The 20,906-nt window shown below is 38.5% G+C and overlaps 1 protein-coding gene across 12 annotated transcripts in view; it reads left to right on the top strand.

Annotated features, from left to right (window-relative positions):
- The window catches only part of nrxn2a (neurexin 2a), a 467,328-nt gene extending 446,422 nt beyond the window's left edge, over positions 1–20,906 (top strand). For 7 of the 12 annotated variants that reach the window (XM_065287126.2, XM_065287125.2, XM_065287124.2 and 4 more), the window contains 4 exons: positions 2,057–2,146; positions 6,165–6,493; positions 13,876–13,954; positions 18,079–20,906. In XM_065287126.2, the coding sequence (XP_065143198.1) occupies positions 2,057–2,146; positions 6,165–6,493; positions 13,876–13,954; positions 18,079–18,863 (1,283 nt within the window). In that variant the 3' untranslated portion in view covers positions 18,864–20,906. The remainder of the gene's footprint in view (positions 1–2,056; positions 2,147–6,164; positions 6,494–13,875; positions 13,955–18,078) is intronic. The other 5 variants (XM_065287128.1, XM_065287131.2, XM_065287129.2 and 2 more) reach the window with 3 other exon arrangements.

Genomic DNA, 20,906 nt, shown 5'->3' with positions numbered 1-20,906 from the left:
GCGCTTTGAAACCTAGCGCTCTCATACATGCAATGCCACCGAGCCGTTGTGCTTCGTCGACACCGTAACCCGATATTCCACCGCCTTTAAACTTGGGCGTCAAGCTGCGATTCATCTCCTCAACCCCGCTGTATTCACTCCATGAGCCATACTTGCCCTATACAAACAGTCCCATGGCCTTATGTGCTTTCCAATTAAACCTGAGCAAACTCTCTCTCTCTCTCCCTGTTGTGTACTTAGGGAGCCTCTTTCCTCTCACAGCTGCTATTGCACAGGAAGACATTTTCTTTGTCTCTAACAGCAATCCTTTCTTCCCCGCCCTCGTTTTCTCGATTTCAATCTGTTTCTGCAACGAGCTTCTTCACGCCAGGTCAGCGGAGTCAAGGAGTCTTTAGCGGAAACACGGCTTCGGCTAAATACAGAGCAGGTTCGTGCTCACCCGCTACGCTTCGTCCGCCTCCGCGTGTGGGGTCTTGTCTCGAAATCGCCAGAGGCTGAATGCGGCTGCGTCCCCGTGGCTCGGACTGGAGATTTCGTCTGATTTTTAAAAGGGAAAATTGGTTTTCTACCGCTGCGACACAGACCTCCTGTCTGCCAGGACTCCCGTAAGCCCCCTCAGGTGGTGCGAGTTGGACGGATGGGCAGAGAGCCGGGCTTCAAAAGCCGTCGCAGTCAAGTCACGCTTACTTTAAAACCAAATTATGTGCATTTAAATGGAACGGCAGGGCTGTTATATGGCACCTTTCATCCTACGGATTTATAAAAAGATGTTGTGCGTGTTATCCAGCGGCGGATTGTGTGCATAAATGAAGCTGGCGTTGTTTGGCTTAGATTAACAGCCTTGATTAATTCAGTTAATTAAAACTGGGTGTTAGATGACCAAATCTGCTCAGATTTGCCGTTCCCTGTGGATGCAGTGGTGAATGGGTCATCTCGTCGGTGCCATTTAGCACAACTGGCCTATTTTCCGCAACACACCATTATATAAATAAAACTCGGGAGAATCTGGAAGAATAGCAATGCATCTCTTATTGGTTTGTTACCGTTTAATGCTGCTTGCTTACAGATGAGACCTATTTCGAGTTTTCTTTGAAGGTTCGGTGCAGAATTTGCTACACATGAGGTCTTTTAACAGGCTTATGGGAGTGGGAGGTTTGGCCCCCATTTATGTTATGGAGGGCGGGTATTATTGAATTGTATATGACACGGTATGCGGCATGTGACAGAATTAACAGTTTATGCTAACATGACCCTCCAGGAAGACTCTTAACTGGAATATAATGCTGATATATAGTTTACAATACGTGAATTGTGCTGCAAACGGTATTGACCGAGCGGCGATGTTGAGATGATTTAAGTATTTTGACAGGATGGTGGAGAGATAGAGATCGGAGAGCAGATATGATGAGATTTTTCTCTTCAGTGAGTAACAGGACCCAAGAGCTAATTTTTAGCCCTGGCGAAGGAATCTGTCTGGATCTGTCTCGCAGATTTGAGGACAAAGGAAACTGCAGTATCTCATCAGATACACTCTGTCTGTTATCTGGCAGCCGTGACACATAGTCAATTATAACTACGGTGTCTTTTTGTAATTACACGTGTCCTAATTTATGCAGGTACCTCTGCAATGCGATGCTAGACGTTGAGCCGGGCCAATCGCATCGTAGAGACCAGAAGATGTCTTCCTGTGCACTATCATTATATAACTGCACATTATATCATCGCTGATGATTGTTGTTTTATTGATTGTATGAAGTTTTCCTCCTGAAGTACATGACATGATTCATAATCGAGTAAACCAAAATTAGAAGTTAAACCATCACTAAATATGTCCTCAAAGCTTTCTAAACAGATTTAAACATGCTCTAATTAGTCTCAAGCTGCTAAACTGTCTAACTAAGTGTAATCCACCTTAAAACCACATAACTTCCAGCATAAAGCTCGTTTAGACTTCCTAACTTGCTAAACTTGAAAGTCATGTTGCCATGTTTTTAACCATGTGACGCTTGAACTTCCAGATATTAACCTCTTATCTGTCTCTCTAAATTCTTTGAAGGGAGCATTGATAATGAACGACTTGCTATAGCCAGGCAAAGAATTCCATACAGACTTGGTCGGGTAGTTGACGAGTGGCTACTCGACAAAGGTAATAAAAATGGATTAATAAAACACTGACTTAATGACTTATTAAGGCTCTGCAAGAGGTGCAGTTCCCTTAAAACCGCCATATTCGGCTAAACTTTCTATAACCAAACGTTTTGCATTGGCACGCCCAACGTGCAGAATCGTGGGCCAAAGCAAACAGCGAATTGTGGCTGCCCACTCACCCTGTAAATCTAATCGGTCATCTCTATGTGGCTTTGGCTTTTCATCCATCCAGCAGCAATAAATTGTGTTCATAACAAGGTCAGAACTGCACCACTTCAGAGATTAAGGTTTAATCTTAAACATAATCCCTGACTAACATTCTAACAACGATCCATAACTGCAACAACTGTCTGTAAATAGTTGATATTTTTGCTGTCTTATGTTTTCCTTCATGTGATCCCCTCTGACCTTCGCAAACATTGAAGAAAGAGTCTTAAAAGTAACTTATACAAGCAGAAAAATATATTTATCTTTTCCATTCCCAGCAGTTAAAGGGACTATTGCATTTTTGCTCCTAACATTAATCTCAGTATAGAGTAAAAAAAGAAAGTCTTTTTCTTTAACCCTTTGAGTGCAATAGAAAAAATATATATATTATTTGTAACATTGTAGCAAAAACTTTTAATGAGATATTTCACCCAAAATTCTGTCATTTATTTATTAACCGTCATTTTGTTGTACACCTGTATGAGTTTTTTTAAATATTTTAATAAATGATGATAAGCACACAGTTGACATATCCATTGAGTTCCACAGTACTTGTTTTTCCTACTATGGAAGTCAATGGGTACCGCCAACAGTGTGCTTATCATCAAAATATCTTCTTTTTTGTTCATCATAATAAAGAAACTCATACAGGTTTACAACAACATGACGGTAAGTAAACAATAACAGAATTTTTGTTTTGGGGTGAACTTTCTCTTTAAGCATGTACACTGTAAAAATTCCTTTTTGTACCTAAATGTTAAAGGTTTAATTAACTTGAATTTACAGTTATTTATAAATTATAAAAATAAAGTTAAAATAACTTGAGCTAGTTTAACTCAAAGCGACACTCCACTTCTTTGAAAATATAGTCATTTTCCAGCTCCCTTGAGTTAATATTTGATTTTTACCTTTTTGAAATCCATTCAGCCGATCTCCGGGTGTGGCGGTACCACTGTTAGCATAGCTTAGCACAATCCATTAAATCTGATTAGACCATTAGCATCGCACTCAAAAATAACTTTTTTTTCTATTTTAAACGTGACTATTCTGCTGCCGTACCATGGTTGTAGGAGGCACAATGATATTATCGCAACTTTTAATTTTCTGTCGGTCTTAGAACACGATGTAATATTGAAACTCTTTGGTTATTTCTGAGCGTAATGCTAATGGTCTAATCAGATTCAATGGATTGTGCTAAGCTATGCTAAAAGTGGTAGCGCCAGACCCGGAGATCGGCTAAATGGATTTCAAAACTGTAAAAATCAAATGTTTAACTCTAGGGGAGCTGGAAAATGAGCATATTTTTTTTTAAAGTGCAGTGTCCCTTTAATTTTTATAATTTATAGCAGCTCCTCATTAGTCATAAAAGATTAATTAAATTGTAAATTCAAGTTGATTAAACTTGAACATTTAAGTGCAACAAGGATTTTTTTACAGTGTACAATGTAGTGATTTTGGACTCGTGAGGCATCTGTAAACAGATGTTACTTGCTAAGACCATTGTATTAGATTTCCCCCAAGAAACTTTCTCAGTTATTAAAGTTCAGAAACAATCGGCGAGGTCTGCGTCAGCACATTATTTGGGAATATTTTGCATTAATACCCTTTACTGTATGTGTCAGATGTTTTGGTTGGTCGCGCTGTTCTCATCAATATGCAAACACCTTTTACCGTTTGTGTACTGAGCAAACATCACATCTAAATGTTAAGTGTAAAACAAATACCCATGGCCTGTTTTTAAAGAAAAACTGACCTTTCAAACTCCGCATGCTTCTGTCTATTGAACCTGATAACTTGAAATAATGTTATTTAAATTTTATTTCCACATTTGTGTAAAAGTCAAGACGTTTAATCCCCCATCGTGAGATATACAACGCTTCGTCGACATTTAACTGCATTTATATACATATGCGATAAGTTTTTACTCATGCTGTGATTTGATTTAAAAAGGGCACTAAACTCAAGCTAAATCCGTCATAAACCTCACTAAATCGAAACTAACTCAGAGGGTTAAACATAAATATGAAAGACGTATTCGTAATTAAATAAAAAAGGAATATTGCTGTCAGCCTTTGCTAATTCGGATGTGATTAACAATGTCCCTTTAACATGTGCAATAAGTCATTTTAAAGCTCTCATACTGTACGTCAGCTCTGTGTTCTGTATGAATGATCTGTTTTACTGGCTTACTGAAAGATGTTTGTGCTTATTGAGGGTCTCTCCCTTGTGATCTGTGTCTCAACAGCTTTTGGACATCTCAGTCTACTTGTATTTATCTACAAAGAAACAATCTGTTCAACCTTGAATCAATCAAAGGAATCTTATTTTTACAGTACAAAAATGATATCTCATTGCAAAATAACACTTAGGTTCATCCACACCAGTTTTAACTGATAAATAAGCTTTGAATTGCCCCGTATGCGTTTTTTACGGGTACTTTGGATTATATCACGTAACATTTTTTAATGTCACACATTAATCAAAATAATGGTTTCAGCATGCGAATAAGAACACGGCCATCTGGCTTCTTTTCGCTTTATAGCGACGTGCTTTTTTAGAGGATATGGTCTTTTTATCTGCACTACAATGTCAAACTTGGTTATTTTCGACTGTTAAAAGCAAGACCCTACTTGTGTTAAATGGCAACCCTTCATTAAGCATTAAGTGGCTCTCACGAAGGGGATAACAACTGCCCACTTCATAATCAGCTGTGTCAGAGTACCTGTTCATCAGGTTTAAATAGATGGCGGCAGTCCAGATCTCATAGGCCAAAGGAAATGGCACTTTATATTATCTATCCTTTTCCTATATAAGTAATTCCAGAGGTTTCCTTTGCATCCAATTATATTATATAAATTCACCCTTTGAGTAATTGTCGCAGTATTCTTTATTTTATAATATTGGTTTAGACATAATTGTCGTGACATTATCTTGTTACGACTGCTAAGGTAGCATTATCAGATTATATTATTTTGCATAATTTTGTCAGCTGTCTATGCAGCCTATTCCCGGCATAGATTATAACTTTTTTTGACCAAATTGACTACAGAATGTAATATCACATGTATCCTTATCAACAAAAAATATCCCACGCCCAAAAAATCCCAAGAAATGCATTCTGGTGAGCTCAGACTCAGACTATAGAGATTCAGAGGACGAAATCCTCAATGCACAAGTGTGTGTGTGTGTATGTGTGTGTGCGTGCGTGCGTACCCCTATGTACTGTATGTTTATTCATGTGGCTGGAGGAAAAGCCCCTCTTGCCTTAGTGACACATTAGCATTTGAGCTGGCAGATGACACTTATTGGTGCAGATTAGCATCAACAAGGCCTCTGAATAAATCATATCCAAAACTCTTCACATACTCATAAATACTGTTTTTCAATTCAGTTGATTATCCACAGCTCAAGTCCTACTAGTTTAATGAGACTCAAACGATAATATATACCCATTATTCTATAATGATAGGGGATCTTTTATTCCTCTATTATCCAGCCCTCATAGAAAAGCTACCTCGGGCTCTGTGATTGATCTTTGCCATCATGTTTAATACAACATTTTGCTCCTTGCGCTATGCGGGTCAGTAGCGCCATTAGAATTGGAGATTTCCATCGCCAGGTTCAAATGTTCAAAGTGTTATCAGTCGACGTAGGCAGGTTTGCCGCAGACTCCAAATAGCTCATACTGATCGTCCACCTTCGATTCTCTGTTTCTTTCTGTCTGCCCTACTGTCGAACTGCTCTCTCTCTCTTCCTCTCTCTCTCTCTCTCTCCCTCTTTCTTTTCTCTACATCTCTGATCCACCACAGGTCGCCAGTTGACCATCTTCAATAGCCAGGCAGCCATTAAGGTGGGTGGTCAGGATAAGGGACGGCCATTCCAGGGACAGATCTCAGGCCTGTACTACAACGGCCTCCAGGTGTTGAAACTGGCAGCGGAGGGGGATCCCAATGTGCAGGTGTCAGGGAACTTGCGTTTGGTGGGGGACGCGCCCTCCGTCCTGTCTACCGAGACCACCTCGGCCACCCCTCCGGCTGCGGCAGATATGTCCACCACCATAATGGAGACCACCACCACGATGGCAACCACCACCACCCGTAGACAGCGCTCGCCCAGCCTGAAGGACAGTATTACACAGGTGAGGAGGAGATGATGTTGTTTATCGCTGAAAGAAACATTATTTTGAAAATCTCTGCCCCAAACCTGCACTAATGGTTAAGACGATGTTGCTGTATCATGTAAGTCGTGGTGCTTAGACATAAATAGTTTAATAGGCCCACAGTTTACCAATTCTCTGTGGTACTGCCTACAAATGGCTCTGGGATAAAAGAAAGTATTTTTGGCATTGAAGAAATTACAAACGCCTTTAAGTACCTTCCGAAGTGCTTACAAAGCGTTCCATCCTGAATGGGTGATTTTGTTACATTTATAAGAGTTTTGTTTTACAAGATGTCCAGTTGGCATCAGCAGTAAAAGAGCTGACAGGACAGACCACCGTAGGGTAGGAGATCTTTGTCATTTATTGCTTGAAAAAGAGCAATGCCTTTAAATCAGGAAGGCCCTGAAGGAAAGTATCGTGATGCACCAATTCACATATGTCAGGATTAAGCTCTCCCACATATTTTTTTCTTTCATTTCTCCCACACATAGTATTTTACTAGTCACATCTCCTTTGAGTAGTCCTGCAATTTTCTCAAGTCATTATTTTCAAAGCCTTGAGAAAAACATGTAGAGATGGAGTGCATCACTTGTGAAATGCACTGTAAGAACAAAACGTCATTAAATTGTCAGGTTACAATGTGGCAATCTTTTTAAAACTCAGATTGAAAGGCTGATTTGGGCATTAACTGACACTTGTGTTAGAGATGGCCATTTTGGTTATTGGATCATTTTGAAGTGCTCGAGCAGTCTGGGGTTGGCCATTATATCATCTTTACATTTTGTTTAATTCTTCCATATACAGCAAGGTTATTATTATGAACTTAAACTGAAAGATTTAATATATAAAATAATTAATATAAAACATTTTTAAACTAAAGTACACTGTAAAGAAATAATGGTCCCAGCTATCACTGGGGCAGTACCCTTTAAAAAGGTCCTAACATTTACCATTACAGATGCTCCATGAAGCTACTAATATGCACTCTTTTGTACCAATATATACCCCTGAGGTACTAATATGAACTTTTAAGGTGCAATTGGTGTACTTTTTGAAAGAGTACCGCCCCAGTGACGGCTAAGGAGCATTTTTCTGACAGTCAATATTTAAAAATGCTAAATTGACTAAAACTAAACAAAGCTAACAACAGTTAATGAAAACCTTACTAAAATAAAGCAATAATGGTCAAAACTGTAAAAATATATATTTTTGGCCTGTAAAATATTATTACTGTGTACATATGATACAAAAGAAAAAATGCATACAGGTCATGGACAGTCATTGCATGAGAATTACCTACACTGTAAAAAAAACTTTGCTGCCTTAAAATTTTTTGTTGAATCAACTCAGATTTACAAGTCATGTCAACAGAAATTAGTTGTCACAACTTATAAAATATAGTTGAGAAAAGTCAACTTAAATGTATAAGTTATAACAAATCACCTGTAGTTATAACAACTCATCTCTAGTCAAGATAAATAATAGTAAGTTGAAATGACTTGTAAATCCGAGTTGATTCAACAAAAAATTTTAAGGCAGCAAAGTATTTTTACAGTGTATTTGCAGTAATGACAAATGAAATTGGTTTCCTCTTTGGAGAAGCGTTCAGTCTTTGCTTTGCCAATTGTGCCATGTAAATAGCAAATCCACCATGGTGCAAGTGCAACTGGCTTTAAAAGGGAATGGGAGATGAGACTCTGATTGGTTTATTGCACGTTACGCCCAAAACACACCCATGACTCATTAAGAGGGCATATATACCAAAGCGTTTAAACACTCTTGAAAACGCCAGCGTTTCTTACTACTGTATAAAAAATGCAGCATGAACTTAAAAAAACTTGGTTTTGCAAGTCAATTCAACCTACTGTTTTAAAGGAACAGTATGTAAGAAATGTATATCAATTAATCATAAAATGGCCCTGATATGTCACTAGACATTAAAAAATCATTTTCATTTTAAATACTTATATCACTCACAACAGTGGTCTGGCAAGGATATTGTCATTTTAAAAGTGGAGTTGCAGCCCTCAACTGATGTTTATGTTGTCATTTTGTGTATTGGCCACCAGCTGTGTGATTGCAGTACCAGTTTTAGCCACAAGTTTTTGTGATTGCAGTACCAGTGTTGGCCACAATCGTACATACTGTTCCTTTAAATTTTGCTTTGTGATAAGTTGACATAATTTATAAAATCAAGTTGAAATTCTTTAACTTAATTTTTTTTTAAGTTAAAGTAACATTAAAATATATGTTGTTTTGAAAAAAAGTTTTTTATAGTGTAAGCGCTTTGGTACTTCTGTTTTGTATAACAGTCATTCTGACGGGCATGGAAAAGATGCCAAGCGCCTGCGTTCAGTGCGGACAAAACCCACTAGCTGCTGCTGTTTCGGAAAAGTGCAGCACTTCCATTGGAAACTATTTAAAAAAACATGTGCAGGTCGCAGGTGTAAATGTAAACGCTTTGGTGTACACGCCTCCTAAGGATAGATACAACCCTTTAGGATCATGCGCCAACCTTTTTTTTATTGTTAAACTAGCAAAAGTGGATTCGGATATGTAATAGGTGCCCCTGCGCCATGTGCTTCTCATCGAGTAGATCGTTAAAATAGACCTCACTGACGTCAAATTTCCAATCAGGCTAGCTTACGTTAGCTCAATAAATAGATGGTTACTGTTGTTACTAGCAGACGAGAGACATGCATGAATGATGTCTTGTTATAAATGGCAAAGTCCTTTTGGGGATTTCAACTTTTATTCTGCAATTGGAAATTAAATGATTTATTTTTGGGTATATCTGCATGCATATAAGCTTCCCTGTCTAATCAATCTTAGCATGCCTCAAAAGTTTGCTTCACATAGTTTGCCTCACATTTGTCATCCACAAGTCGGAGAAGCAATAGTTGACTGCATCGATAGCACCCTGGACAACTGGCATTTCTCACAGAGCAAGATACCGCTCCTGTTAAACTATAATTGGTAACATTAAACACTAAACAGAAATGTGTTCATAAATAAAAAATGAAACTAACAAAATTATTAAACAAAAATTTTTAATAATAATATTAAAATGAAAATTCATTAAAGATGCAAAACTATAATAACATTTAATTTAGCTTAGCATTTCACTTTTTTGTTTGCATTTAGTGTCGTACCATGTTAGCTTGTCAAGTCCTTGACTGTGACCCAATCAAATCAGCCATCTCAGGATCTCTGTTAAATTGCATTAGTTTATTTAGCTATATAACTGTTTTAAAGGATTTCAAAATGTGTCCTTGGAAAACATCCCCTAATCCTCCCTAGAGTACTGCACACTGCCCGGACTAAAAGTCACACAAATTGCTATTTGATAAACGCTGAAAGCTCATTATGAAATTATTATAATTTAAATTATTATAGTTACCGAATGTCGAGTGTTTTTGAATAAGAAAAATGTGCTTGGTCATAATCTACAGTATTGTTGATGTCATTCCTGAGTACACGTATCTTCGTGCACATCCTTAATTCATTGTCCCAGCACAGACAGACCCAAAAACATATTAACCTCGAACAACATCTGTACAATGCTGAAGCACAAGACTATTAATATAAAGATATAGATTTCCGTACAGACGTGTAAGTCCCTCACATATTTATGGTGAGATAGCACCGCTCCGTCTGCTTTCCCCATATGTTTTAATTCATGCAGCATTCAACTCCATTGATCAGATGATGTGCGTTGATAGGAATAAAAGACAAGCTTAATAACAATCAGCATCAATCATAGCAAAACTGCCAGGATCCATAGCCACTAGTGGCACGCATTAGCATAAATGAGGACAGACGTGGATCCTTTCACGTCTACTCTGTAAATTACTCCTAATCCTCACTGTCCTGGGTGTAAATAGTGATACAATGCAATTGGAGGAAAATGGGGATTTGAGTAGGACAGCTTAGTGCCAAGAAACTCTCAGAGCACCAATCTTCACCTTCCTCCCAAGATGAGTAAGCCGTTTATATGGAAAAGCACCAAGCACAGTGTCATAGACTACGAATTCATGAATTAAGCCCCGGATATGAACTATATTACCATTTACTGTGCAAAAAGACATACGGTCCATAAAGATGCTCTGTTTAAAACCTATCGAGGCAGCAGAATAAGCAGAATTATACTGTAGACGCACACTCGATGTGATGGCTGTTCCAGTAGTTTGCAGTTTATCATTTGCTGCCTTCTAAGATTCCTTTTTAGGCAAATTCGAAAGGAAGCATTGCCTGATAAATTCAATCACAGAATGCATTGAAAATATGCACGTCAGAGCTTTCGCATTGGAAATTGAAATCGTTTCTGTTTGATAAGGCTGACACCATACTATTCTTGTCTTTTAAAGGAAAACACCACCATTTTTCAATATTTTACTACATTCTTACCTCAACTTATTAATACATACCTATCTTTATTTAATGCGTGCACTTAATCTTTGTACAGCGAGTCGTGAATGTGTTAGCATTAAGCCTAGCCCCATTCATTCCTTAGGATCCAAACAGGGATGAATTTAGAAACCACCAAACACTTTCATGTTTTCCTTATTTAAAGACTGTTACACGAGTAGTTACACAAGAAAGTATGGTGGCACAAAATGTCATCACTCCTGACTACTCCACCTCTCGCTCAAACTTCTGTGAACTTACTTGTGAAAATTGAATAAGCTCTATGAAAAAAGAGGATATAAGGAAAATTAAAAGTGTGTTATTTTCTAATAGTATAATTGTCTGTGCTGTATTTAACGTTAAAATCTTAGTAACATGCTAAATGCAAACTCTGTGTCAAGCGGTATTCATGTAGTAAGCATACTTGCTATCTACGTAGGGTGTTCCAAATCTTTCACTTGAGTTTCTGTGATAGGTAAGCAACTGCTTATGTAGGACACGAGGTGCCTGTATATGCAGAAATATTTACATTTATGCATTCGCCAGATGCATTCATCCAAAGCGATTTACAGCGGTTTTAATTTTTTATCCGTTTTTGTGTTCACAACAAGTTCGTCTTTGGAAGCACAGTTCTTAACCATTCGAGATGCATAGACTCTAGAGGAAGAGGCATCTTTAGTTAAAAATGATTAAATGTGTGTAGTTCAGCATAAGGTAACATTAAGGTGAAGTTAAAATAAATCATCTGAATATTTGAAAGGCTGAACTACTCAGCACACATTTTAAAGCGTTCTGCGATTCGGTCAATTCAGGGTCAGACATATATTGTTTGCGCCAACATGGTTTGTACTATGTAGTATCAAAAAGATTTTAAAAATTCTGCTACGTTTAAAGAGAAGCAAGTAACGCAATGCACGTCAGAGCTTTCGCATTGGAAATTAAGCTGACACCATACTATGCTTGCCTTTTAAAGATTGGGACATTAAAAATGCCCTTGGCTGGATGTTTTCTCTCATGCACGTCAAAAAAATTAGTCATGGCGCATTTGTCTTGTGTATGTACGGACGTAACGAAACAACCTGTAATTCCATGCGCCCTTAATAAACTTGTCTTACCCAACATATAGGCATTGTGCGAAACTGCTGATAAGAGGCTCGCTAATTATCCTTTAATAAACGCAGTCACGCAAAACTAATGCGACAATGCGCCTTTTAATTAGAGGTTTGAAATGTCAGAGTCTTTAGTATTTGTAAATCAGACTGAAAACTAGGCACATTTTTCCTTGCACTTCTTTTGTCCCAATAAACTCTTTGAAGGTTCAAAGCAGAGCTTTTTTTTTTAAAGCAGGGGCTGATGGTACGGTCTATACTTTTGATGTTCACCTTTTCATTAAGGTTTTTCCTCTTCGGTTTAGCAGCATTCAGCCAGATCAATATTTGATGGAGGTCGAGCGCACAAAATGTTTTTGTATGTTCGGCTTTAAGGGAATGCAATAACGTTGCTGATGTGATGAAAAAAATATTAAGCAAAGCTTTGAAATGGGCTATTTTCTTCAATGGGCTTACCTTTAGAAAAAAATGCATTACTGGCTTGTTGAGCTTGGAAATGTTTTGTAACTGACAAGGGAACAGAGAAAGAACTAGAAGAGGTGGACTAGATCAATACTGCGCTATTGCAACCAGACCGATTAAAAATGTCTGCAGGCCAATTCAATTAGTATATGGACGTCAATCATGGTCAGAATTGCTGGTATTGAAATGCAGGGCCTGATGCGAATTTGCATATATTAAGCTAGAATCTCTCCGCGTCTTAAATGAAGAGGTAAAAATGTTATCTCAGTAATCACTTCATAGAAACCACACAAATGATCCTTTAGGCCAATATAATGTCTCCTTGCATTGACTCTTTAATGATGCTTATGAATCGTTTCATTTATAGTTCTGTTCATTTTCATTTTTTTATGTTAACTTGAAAGCACAAATGCAAATGTAGACGTCCCATTAGGAAATACGTTCACTTTGTATGTTCAGCACTTGCAAAAGACTCTGTGTTTCCCACCCTTGTGAGCGGTAAATATGCCCATACAAGTGAAGAGTAAAATTGTTCTGACCTCTCGGCAAGAAAGGACAAACTGATGCGTCCAAATCAGTCAAGGCCCAGATCCAATTACATGTTTTATGAGTGTGAGGTATGAGTTGGGAATGTTAATTTAAATTCAGGTCAGACTAAGGGCCAGCAAAACTATTCGCTCTAACATCTCTGCATCTAGCATCTCACCCTCAAATGCCTCTGCAACAGGTTTAATAAACGGAGGGGGCTTAAAAGAAAACTGGCCAAATAAGATAAGCTGAAGATAAACCTCAGATTGCTTTTGAAGGTTGTGGGGAAAATATATTATATATTGAATTAAACTAGGTAAAACGTCTGGGGTGGCAACAGTGGAGGGAATTCACTGTGAATAAATCGTGGCCGCCGGTGGCTTCATTATTTATGTGGTCTGCAATACCACCCAATTCACTAAAACAGTATGCAAATCGGTTAATCCTGCAAAAAAGAAGTGGAAAACTGTGCTGAATGGTGTAATTCCCTGTCTTGACTTGCTTCACATGCTTTATTGTAAGGTTGGACTGATGCAACATGCTTTAGTGAAAGTGTACAGCATCATTCCAGGCACCTGAATCAGCTCTTTAAAATGCCAAAAGTGCACTTAATTAAAAACCACATCTGCATACATGCATATTTACACACTCCTCACCGGTATTTGATAAATTACTGCTGTCACCTTTTTTCAGAAAATGCAAACGAATGTGTCTTCTTTATAAAAAGAAAACGTAACGCAACAGTAACTGCACCAAGCGAATAACCCTGGATTTTGTAAAAATTTGTAAAATCTGACCAAGAAAGGAGGCGTGTTTTGTGTTTAAATGACTGACATTGAGCTTTTGCTCTTTCAGAATTCAGATGATCTGCTGGTGGCCTCAGCTGAGTGTCCCAGTGATGATGAAGATCTGGAGGAGTGTGAACCTGGCACTGGTGAGTACGCACACACAAAAGTTTTAGATGCTCCCTTTAATCACCTATCACTGCTCACAAGCAGCACACACTGTTCCTGTCTACTCAGACTACTGACCTATATAGATGAACAGCTTTAATTAGAAGTACATGCTTTTAGGCGCTTGTGGGTATAGATTGATTTTACGCGGTTTTAATGCAGATAATTCCTAATTTAGAACAAACTAAAGTTTGGAGTTTGAAATAAAAATAACTTTTAGATTTGACGACATTTTACAATTTTTCTTAAATGCGTTCACTAAATCTCACATACTTTTAATGAACTTTTGTAGGTATTTTGTTTGATTTTCACTTTGGCTTTAGAATTACAAGCATTATTATAAAAAACCTAACAATACACTTAATGGTCAAAAATGCTCCCTAGCTGGCTGTACCCTTTAATATGTCTCCCCAATATGAACCATTTAGGTACAGATGTACACAATTGGTACTAATATTTACCTCTGAGGTACTAATATGAACTCTTTAGGTGCAAAGGTATACACAGCAAAAAGTCCAGTGTTAAATTTACTGTCACAGAGTTGATTTCAACACTTTTTCAAAGCTCCACACTTATCAGAGTTAAATGAACACTTTCAAGATAGTTACATTGTGTTAAAACTAGGCCAGAGTTTCTTTGACTCATAAAAGTGTTAAAGGGGTCATTTTATGAGATTTTTTTTAAAGGTGTAAAATAAGTCTTTGGTAGCCTGGTATAACCAGACTCTCGTACATTCATTTCATGTGTACAGAGAGTCTGGCCACGCTCCATTGCAAAGCTTTACTTCCGTTAAGGAGGGTCCATTGTTGAAGTTTAAAACTATTGGATCTGCCCAGAGTCACTCAGGGTCTGCCAAAGCCAATCGCTAAAGTGAGGTTGTGACCTATATCATGCACCGAAACTGTCCGGAAACAACAAGTCAGAATAATCAGACAAACAAAACTTAGCAAACCTGGTTCTTGCTCCGGCTTTGACTTCTGTATATTCGACAGTTTTGCAACAACAGACCGAATAGCTTTTCTCACGTCTTTCTCCGCTGCCATTACTGAACTACAACTCAAACTGACGCACAACCTCAACGTCATCGTTCTTAGCCACCCCCATCTGTTCGCTGATTGGTCCTGCAGATTTTTGCAGGAGAAAATGAAACTCTATAGAGCAATCCCAGACGTACTGCTGAAGCGAAATGAAAAATAAGCACGTAGGAGGGCGGAGCCAGGCTAAGTCTTTGGTGTGCCCAGAGTGCATATTTGACGTTTTAGCTTAAATAATAACATATTAATTTATTATAGCATGTTAAAATTGCTCACTTTGTAGGTGCAAGCAAGTGTGCCACACAACCCATGAAAAGTGAAGCCAAAACGTCTCGATCGCCCCCCAGTGACTGGTCCTAGTATAGGTCATAAACCCCGCCTCCCCCATGTTATTCAATGGGACTTGAGACCAACTAAACAATTTAAATACACTTCAATTATCTTTTTTCCGAAGCTGGTTTCGGTCATTTACTGTAGTTTTTATCACGCTGATGTAAATTCAAGTGTTTGTTTTTAAAATAAGTTTGTTTTTAGTTAGTTATTCAATGCTATAAAACGGTGGTGTCACGTCATGATGGACAGCTGTGATATGCTCATTCTGCGAGAGCGAGGGCGGGGCCTTGATTTCGCTGCTTTACTTCCTGCTCACTACTGCGCAGGACTGGCCCTGAAATCGCTACTGCGCAGACTCAGGAACCAAGATGTCAGCACCATATCGGGACACTGCCGGTTTCACTTTTAACCAATGGAAGAGAGCAAACGGGCACCGTCCATCTTTTTTACAGTCTATGGGTGCAAGCAAAAAATGTGCCTTTTTAGGTGTGTCCTTTATTTAAGAAAAAGTGAGCTGATGAAATGCAAACACTGATCGCAATGATGGTGACTTTAAATGAAACAGCCAGCAAGCTTTACAAGAAAGATGTAAAATGCAATTTTAGGTTTTAAACAGAGATGGTGAAAGAGAGAATAAAGTTAAAGATAACTTTTTTTTCCGTTCAATCTGGAGAACACGTGGAAATGGAAGATTGAAATGTGTTAGACTCTAAATATGTTACATTTACTTTTTAGGCGTTGAATTCAACTCCAAAATGTTTAATTTTAACTCTCCAATTTTTGCTGTGTACTTTTTTGCTCCTCTATACTGTAGCTCAGTGGTAGAGCACTGTGTTAAAAGGTCATGGGTTCGAACCCAAGGTGCACACACATACTGATAAAATGCACTGTAAGTCGCTTTAGGTAAAAGCAGTAGCGGCCTGTGACTTCTTTTTTTCGTCACAACATGTATGTAGCCCATCAAATGGTTCGTAATTTCAAAATTTGTGTTCTGCACGTCGAGTATTCCTATGTGCACGTGTCTTGTCAAAATAAGTGCCTGCTGCAGACACGTCTGAAGGGTTTATGATAAAAGAGACGCTCGCGTTTGCCACCACTGGGTAAAAGCATCTGCCAAATGCAAAAGTGTGAATGTAATGTTTTTGAAAGGGTACAGCTAGGGACCATTTTTTGACCATGCTTTTTGACAGTGTACGGTAACTATACAAAAAGTAACCAAGATCTAACATTTCTCAATGAATTCTGTTTGTCATAATGCTTCTTTACCAGAACTTCTTTCCCATAAGATTGTCACTTTAAACGTACAAAAGTCATGAGCTAAATTCTGGATATGTTTATATATGTAGGTTTACATTACTTGAAGCAATAGTGGTCTTGGTACTGCCTGGGCTATTCATAATGCTAAGTGGCCATTCCACCCCATCACTGGGTTCCACTTTGGGCATTCATCATTAATATAGGTGTGACATCATGGAGTTATTACTGTGTGCTCAGTTCTTGCTCTTGTGATTGTGCATTATGTTGCAATCATTTAGTGTGCTTGAGTGCTTGAGCTTTTTCCAATGGCCCGTCTGTAAAATCAGCTGCAGCTCTTTGACATTCTGGCCAAGCTGTTGGTTTCCTTTCAGCTTATTTTAGCTATAGAAAATGAAATTTACATAGGTGTTCTGGCCATTTCATTAAAATAATTGCTCTGAGTTTTTATTTTTTTGTCTCAAAACTCAGCGAGCTGCCTAGCTTGCTTATTTGAACATCATAGATCTGTTTCAGACAAAACATGATTTTTTTTTATCGTTTTTAAAAATGATGCTACTTTCTGAGATAGCTTATTTAAATTAGCATAATATTTAAGGCAGCATTAGGTATTTGCCATAAGGCAGTCCCATGACAAGTCAAATAAAGTAATGGCAACTTTTTATACATTTTCATTAAGAAAGCATTATTAGGACTTATAATTAGCAGGTCTGTATAATTAAAATATATATTTGAATCAATGTGCATGTGTGCTTTATATTTCTGTATGTAAAACCACATACTAACAGCAGAAAGTCTGCAGTTTATTTTTGAGTTAAACATATCAGAGGCTGTTAAAATCTCACTTTTAACAATGTTTATGTTAACAGTTTTAAATATAGATATTAGCCAGCTTAATAGGTTTTGAGACAGAGCGTTTAACCATTAGATCTTCAGTATGCATATAAGATTTTTTCATTGCAAAGCAAATATATTTATATAACAGTCAGAGTAGAAAAGAAATGAGTGTAGTAATAAAAGGTGTAAAGGGGAGAAAAGTTGTGTTTATAAAAGGACCATCTTACACACCTTTGTTTTGTAATTTGCTTTTTTCCATGCAAAAATCATGCGGCCTATTTGTTGATGTAAGTGACCCAAACTCCATGGTTTGCTATCTTGTTTAACCAAAGAAGAGCCAAGAGCTATTCAAGATATGAGCTGGTTCTGTTTTAGTTAAGCTTTGTGATTTGGAAATATTGAATAGGTTATTAAAATATTTTATGTAAATATAAATACCAAAATCTGTCTTAGAATAAATTACACAGAAAAGTAACCCAAACAGAATTATAGTTTAATAGTTCATTAGAAGTAATAGTAGTATAATTGTTTAATAATCAAAGTAAAATGATATTAATTCAGGTACATACATGGTTCTGTATTGTGTGCTTGTTTAAAAATTCTTGCTAATTCTTGTTCCTCTCACCCTTTCTCCTTTCTCATCCCAGGAGGTGAACTAGTGTTGCCCATAATAACAGTGGACACCCAAGATTCCCTTCCCATGGCCACCCGTTACCCCGCTATCCCCGCCCCTCCCACCTCCCTCACCCCTCTCCAGACCACCAAAGAGTCCCTCATTCTATCCGACCCTCGTCCGCCATGCCCTCCAGACCAGGAGGACTGTGGCGACCCCATGGAGGTGTCGGCCTTCGGCTCCGGAGAAATGACGGAGTCCGATGACGAGGACTTTTATAAAAACTCCCCCATGGTCACTGATAGGACGGTCCTGCCCCCACCACCTGGGGTGGGCAAAAGCCCAGGCGGTCACCGCCCACCAGTCCCTGCGCCCACCACTCACCCTAACCAGCTCCACATCCCCGCGGGCAAAATGAATACCCGTGACCAGGTGCTTCTTCCCCCCGCCCCGTCCTCCCGCCACACTCCTGGGCTTACCTACCCACCTGATTACCCTCATGTCCCCACAGCTCACCCTACAGATCTGATGGAAAAGGGCCGCCCGGGTGCCGTGGAGGTGATTAGGGAGTCCAGCAGCACTACGGGCATGGTAGTCGGCATTGTGGCGGCCGCCGCCCTCTGCATCCTCATCCTGCTTTACGCCATGTATAAATACCGCAACCGAGACGAAGGTTCTTATCAGGTGGACCAGAGCCGTAACTCCGGCTCGGAAAGCAACGGCGCTGTAGTCAAAGAGAAGACGCCGAGCACAACCGCCGCTGTCGCCAAGACGACCACCAAGGGCAAGAAGAATAAGGACAAGGAGTATTACGTCTAAAGAATGTGTGTGAGGACAAGGAGGAGAGGAGGTTAACAAGAAAGGGGCCGAGGATTTTAAAACTTCAAATCACCTCCTCTGCATCCTCAAACATTTAAGCCACACGATCTTCTGTTTACTTCTGCAAACGTTTTCTCCTCTTCTGCCACAGAAAGATACAAAGGAGTAAATGTGGAGGAAGAAATCCTGATGAACAGATCCTCCCTTTTTGTCTTACAAAGCCATTGTTGTATGTAATTTTATCCCTTTCATGTCTAAAGAAAATCTTTCATTACATTCCAGATGATGTAATGCTCTCTACGCTCTTGGCGATTAAAAATTTATGTTTCATGTGGCCTGGGCTTTCACGGGAGGGTAACCAAACACCATGGGCAGAGAGAGAAACCAACAGTTTTTACAACCGTCTCCATACACAAGCATTCGGTGCTATTCCTGAATATTTAACATATAAAATGAGTCCTAGACTGGCCCCCCATTGAAGTGATTTACGGAGAATAAGAAGTGTTATCAGATGTTTCTTTGCAAGGAGACAAACAGGTGCTCGTATCAGTTGTTGAAAAGAGGTGTCAAATCTGACACTTTTTTTAGTGAGAAAAAGGTATTTGGTTAGAAATGTGGCAGATGACATCACAGCTTGTTTTATATTCCTTTAGAATTGAAATACCAGAGGGGTCTGAATTAATTTCCACTTGGATATCTCTTGTCAGGTGTATAAATGAAGATTAAACTGCCCCGTCATGAAATACATGAATCTATTTCGTTCTTTGTTGTTTGACTGCCATGGTTTTATAAACAGGCTTTCTTGCATATTATCAGACAGCAAGGCCTGCTTGAAGTTTTGAAGGTAAAGAAAAAACCTCTCTTCTGGTCGCGATGTCTCTCTCTCTCTCTCTCTTTCCATGGTCCTGAAACATTGTGATTTGTTAGGCAACTAATTGTGTTCCATGCATGATGTATTCACATTCAGCTTTCGATGAGAGTTTTTTTTTAATATGAAATGCAAATCATTAAATTGATGACTCTCATCTCATCTGGAGGACCCCATATATACGACGAGAGAGCACAACACGGACAAAAGAGACCTCAGAAAGTTTGACTGTCCTGAACTGCGGATCGGCTTTCGAAAAGATGTTGTACCTATGTAAATACAGGACATTGCCGAAAAATACATCAGGATACAGGATTGTGTGTATTGTGCATACAGTATGTATGCGTGCGTGCGAGTGTGTGTGTGTGCGCTTATGTGTGTGCGTGTTTGTCCTCGTTCGTCCTTTGGCATGAGAAAGATATACGCAAGACTGCAGTACGAGAACTCTTTCTCTTGCCCGTTATATTCTCTATGGTGTGAAACTAAAGCCCAATACCCGTCAGAATGAGACTACTACAGAAAGTGAAGCAAACAGGATAAGGAGAACAGAGGGGAAATCGTCTTTGGAGACTCTGTGGCATCTCCACACAGGGAACTTATATAACTGCATCGAGATGCCAACTCACCACCCCCTAAACTTTAAAGGAAAAGGAAATCCATGACTTTGGATAAAGCAGCACAACCTTGTGTCCAGACTTTTGTATCATGGAAGGGGAGGAAAAAATTGAAAAAAATAAAAAAACAGTATATCGTCTAGATATTTCTCACATTTGAAAATATGGTTTTCCTGAATTGACATTCCTTGTTATTACAAAGAGTTTTTTGTTTAGTCCTTTATCTTCAAATAAAAAAGAAATATATATTATTCACAGCAGATATTACTTCAGTTACAGGAAGTGATTTTCAAATGTGAAATTCTGAAATGTTCTTAAAATTTGGTAAAAGCATTACACTTATACCTCCATTTTGCATTTGAGTTCTTTTGTTACGTCATCAACGGGGCTTTTTGTTTGTGTTTTTGTTTTGTTCGTTCTTTTGAAATATAATTGTCATTTACATATGCTGGTCAAAGTATATTCCCGTTCTTAATGTAATTGTAAAGTGTTACTGTGACATGAAATCTAAATATGTGTACATTGACAGAGGGAAAAATACACTTGGTTCTATACTTCGTA

The sequence above is a fragment of the Paramisgurnus dabryanus genome, chromosome 18 (genome assembly GCF_030506205.2).
Source record: "Paramisgurnus dabryanus chromosome 18, PD_genome_1.1, whole genome shotgun sequence".
NCBI lineage: Eukaryota > Metazoa > Chordata > Actinopteri > Cypriniformes > Cobitidae > Paramisgurnus > Paramisgurnus dabryanus.
Note: the sequence above shows the minus strand (reverse complement) of the source record. Positions and strands in the feature narration are given on the sequence as shown.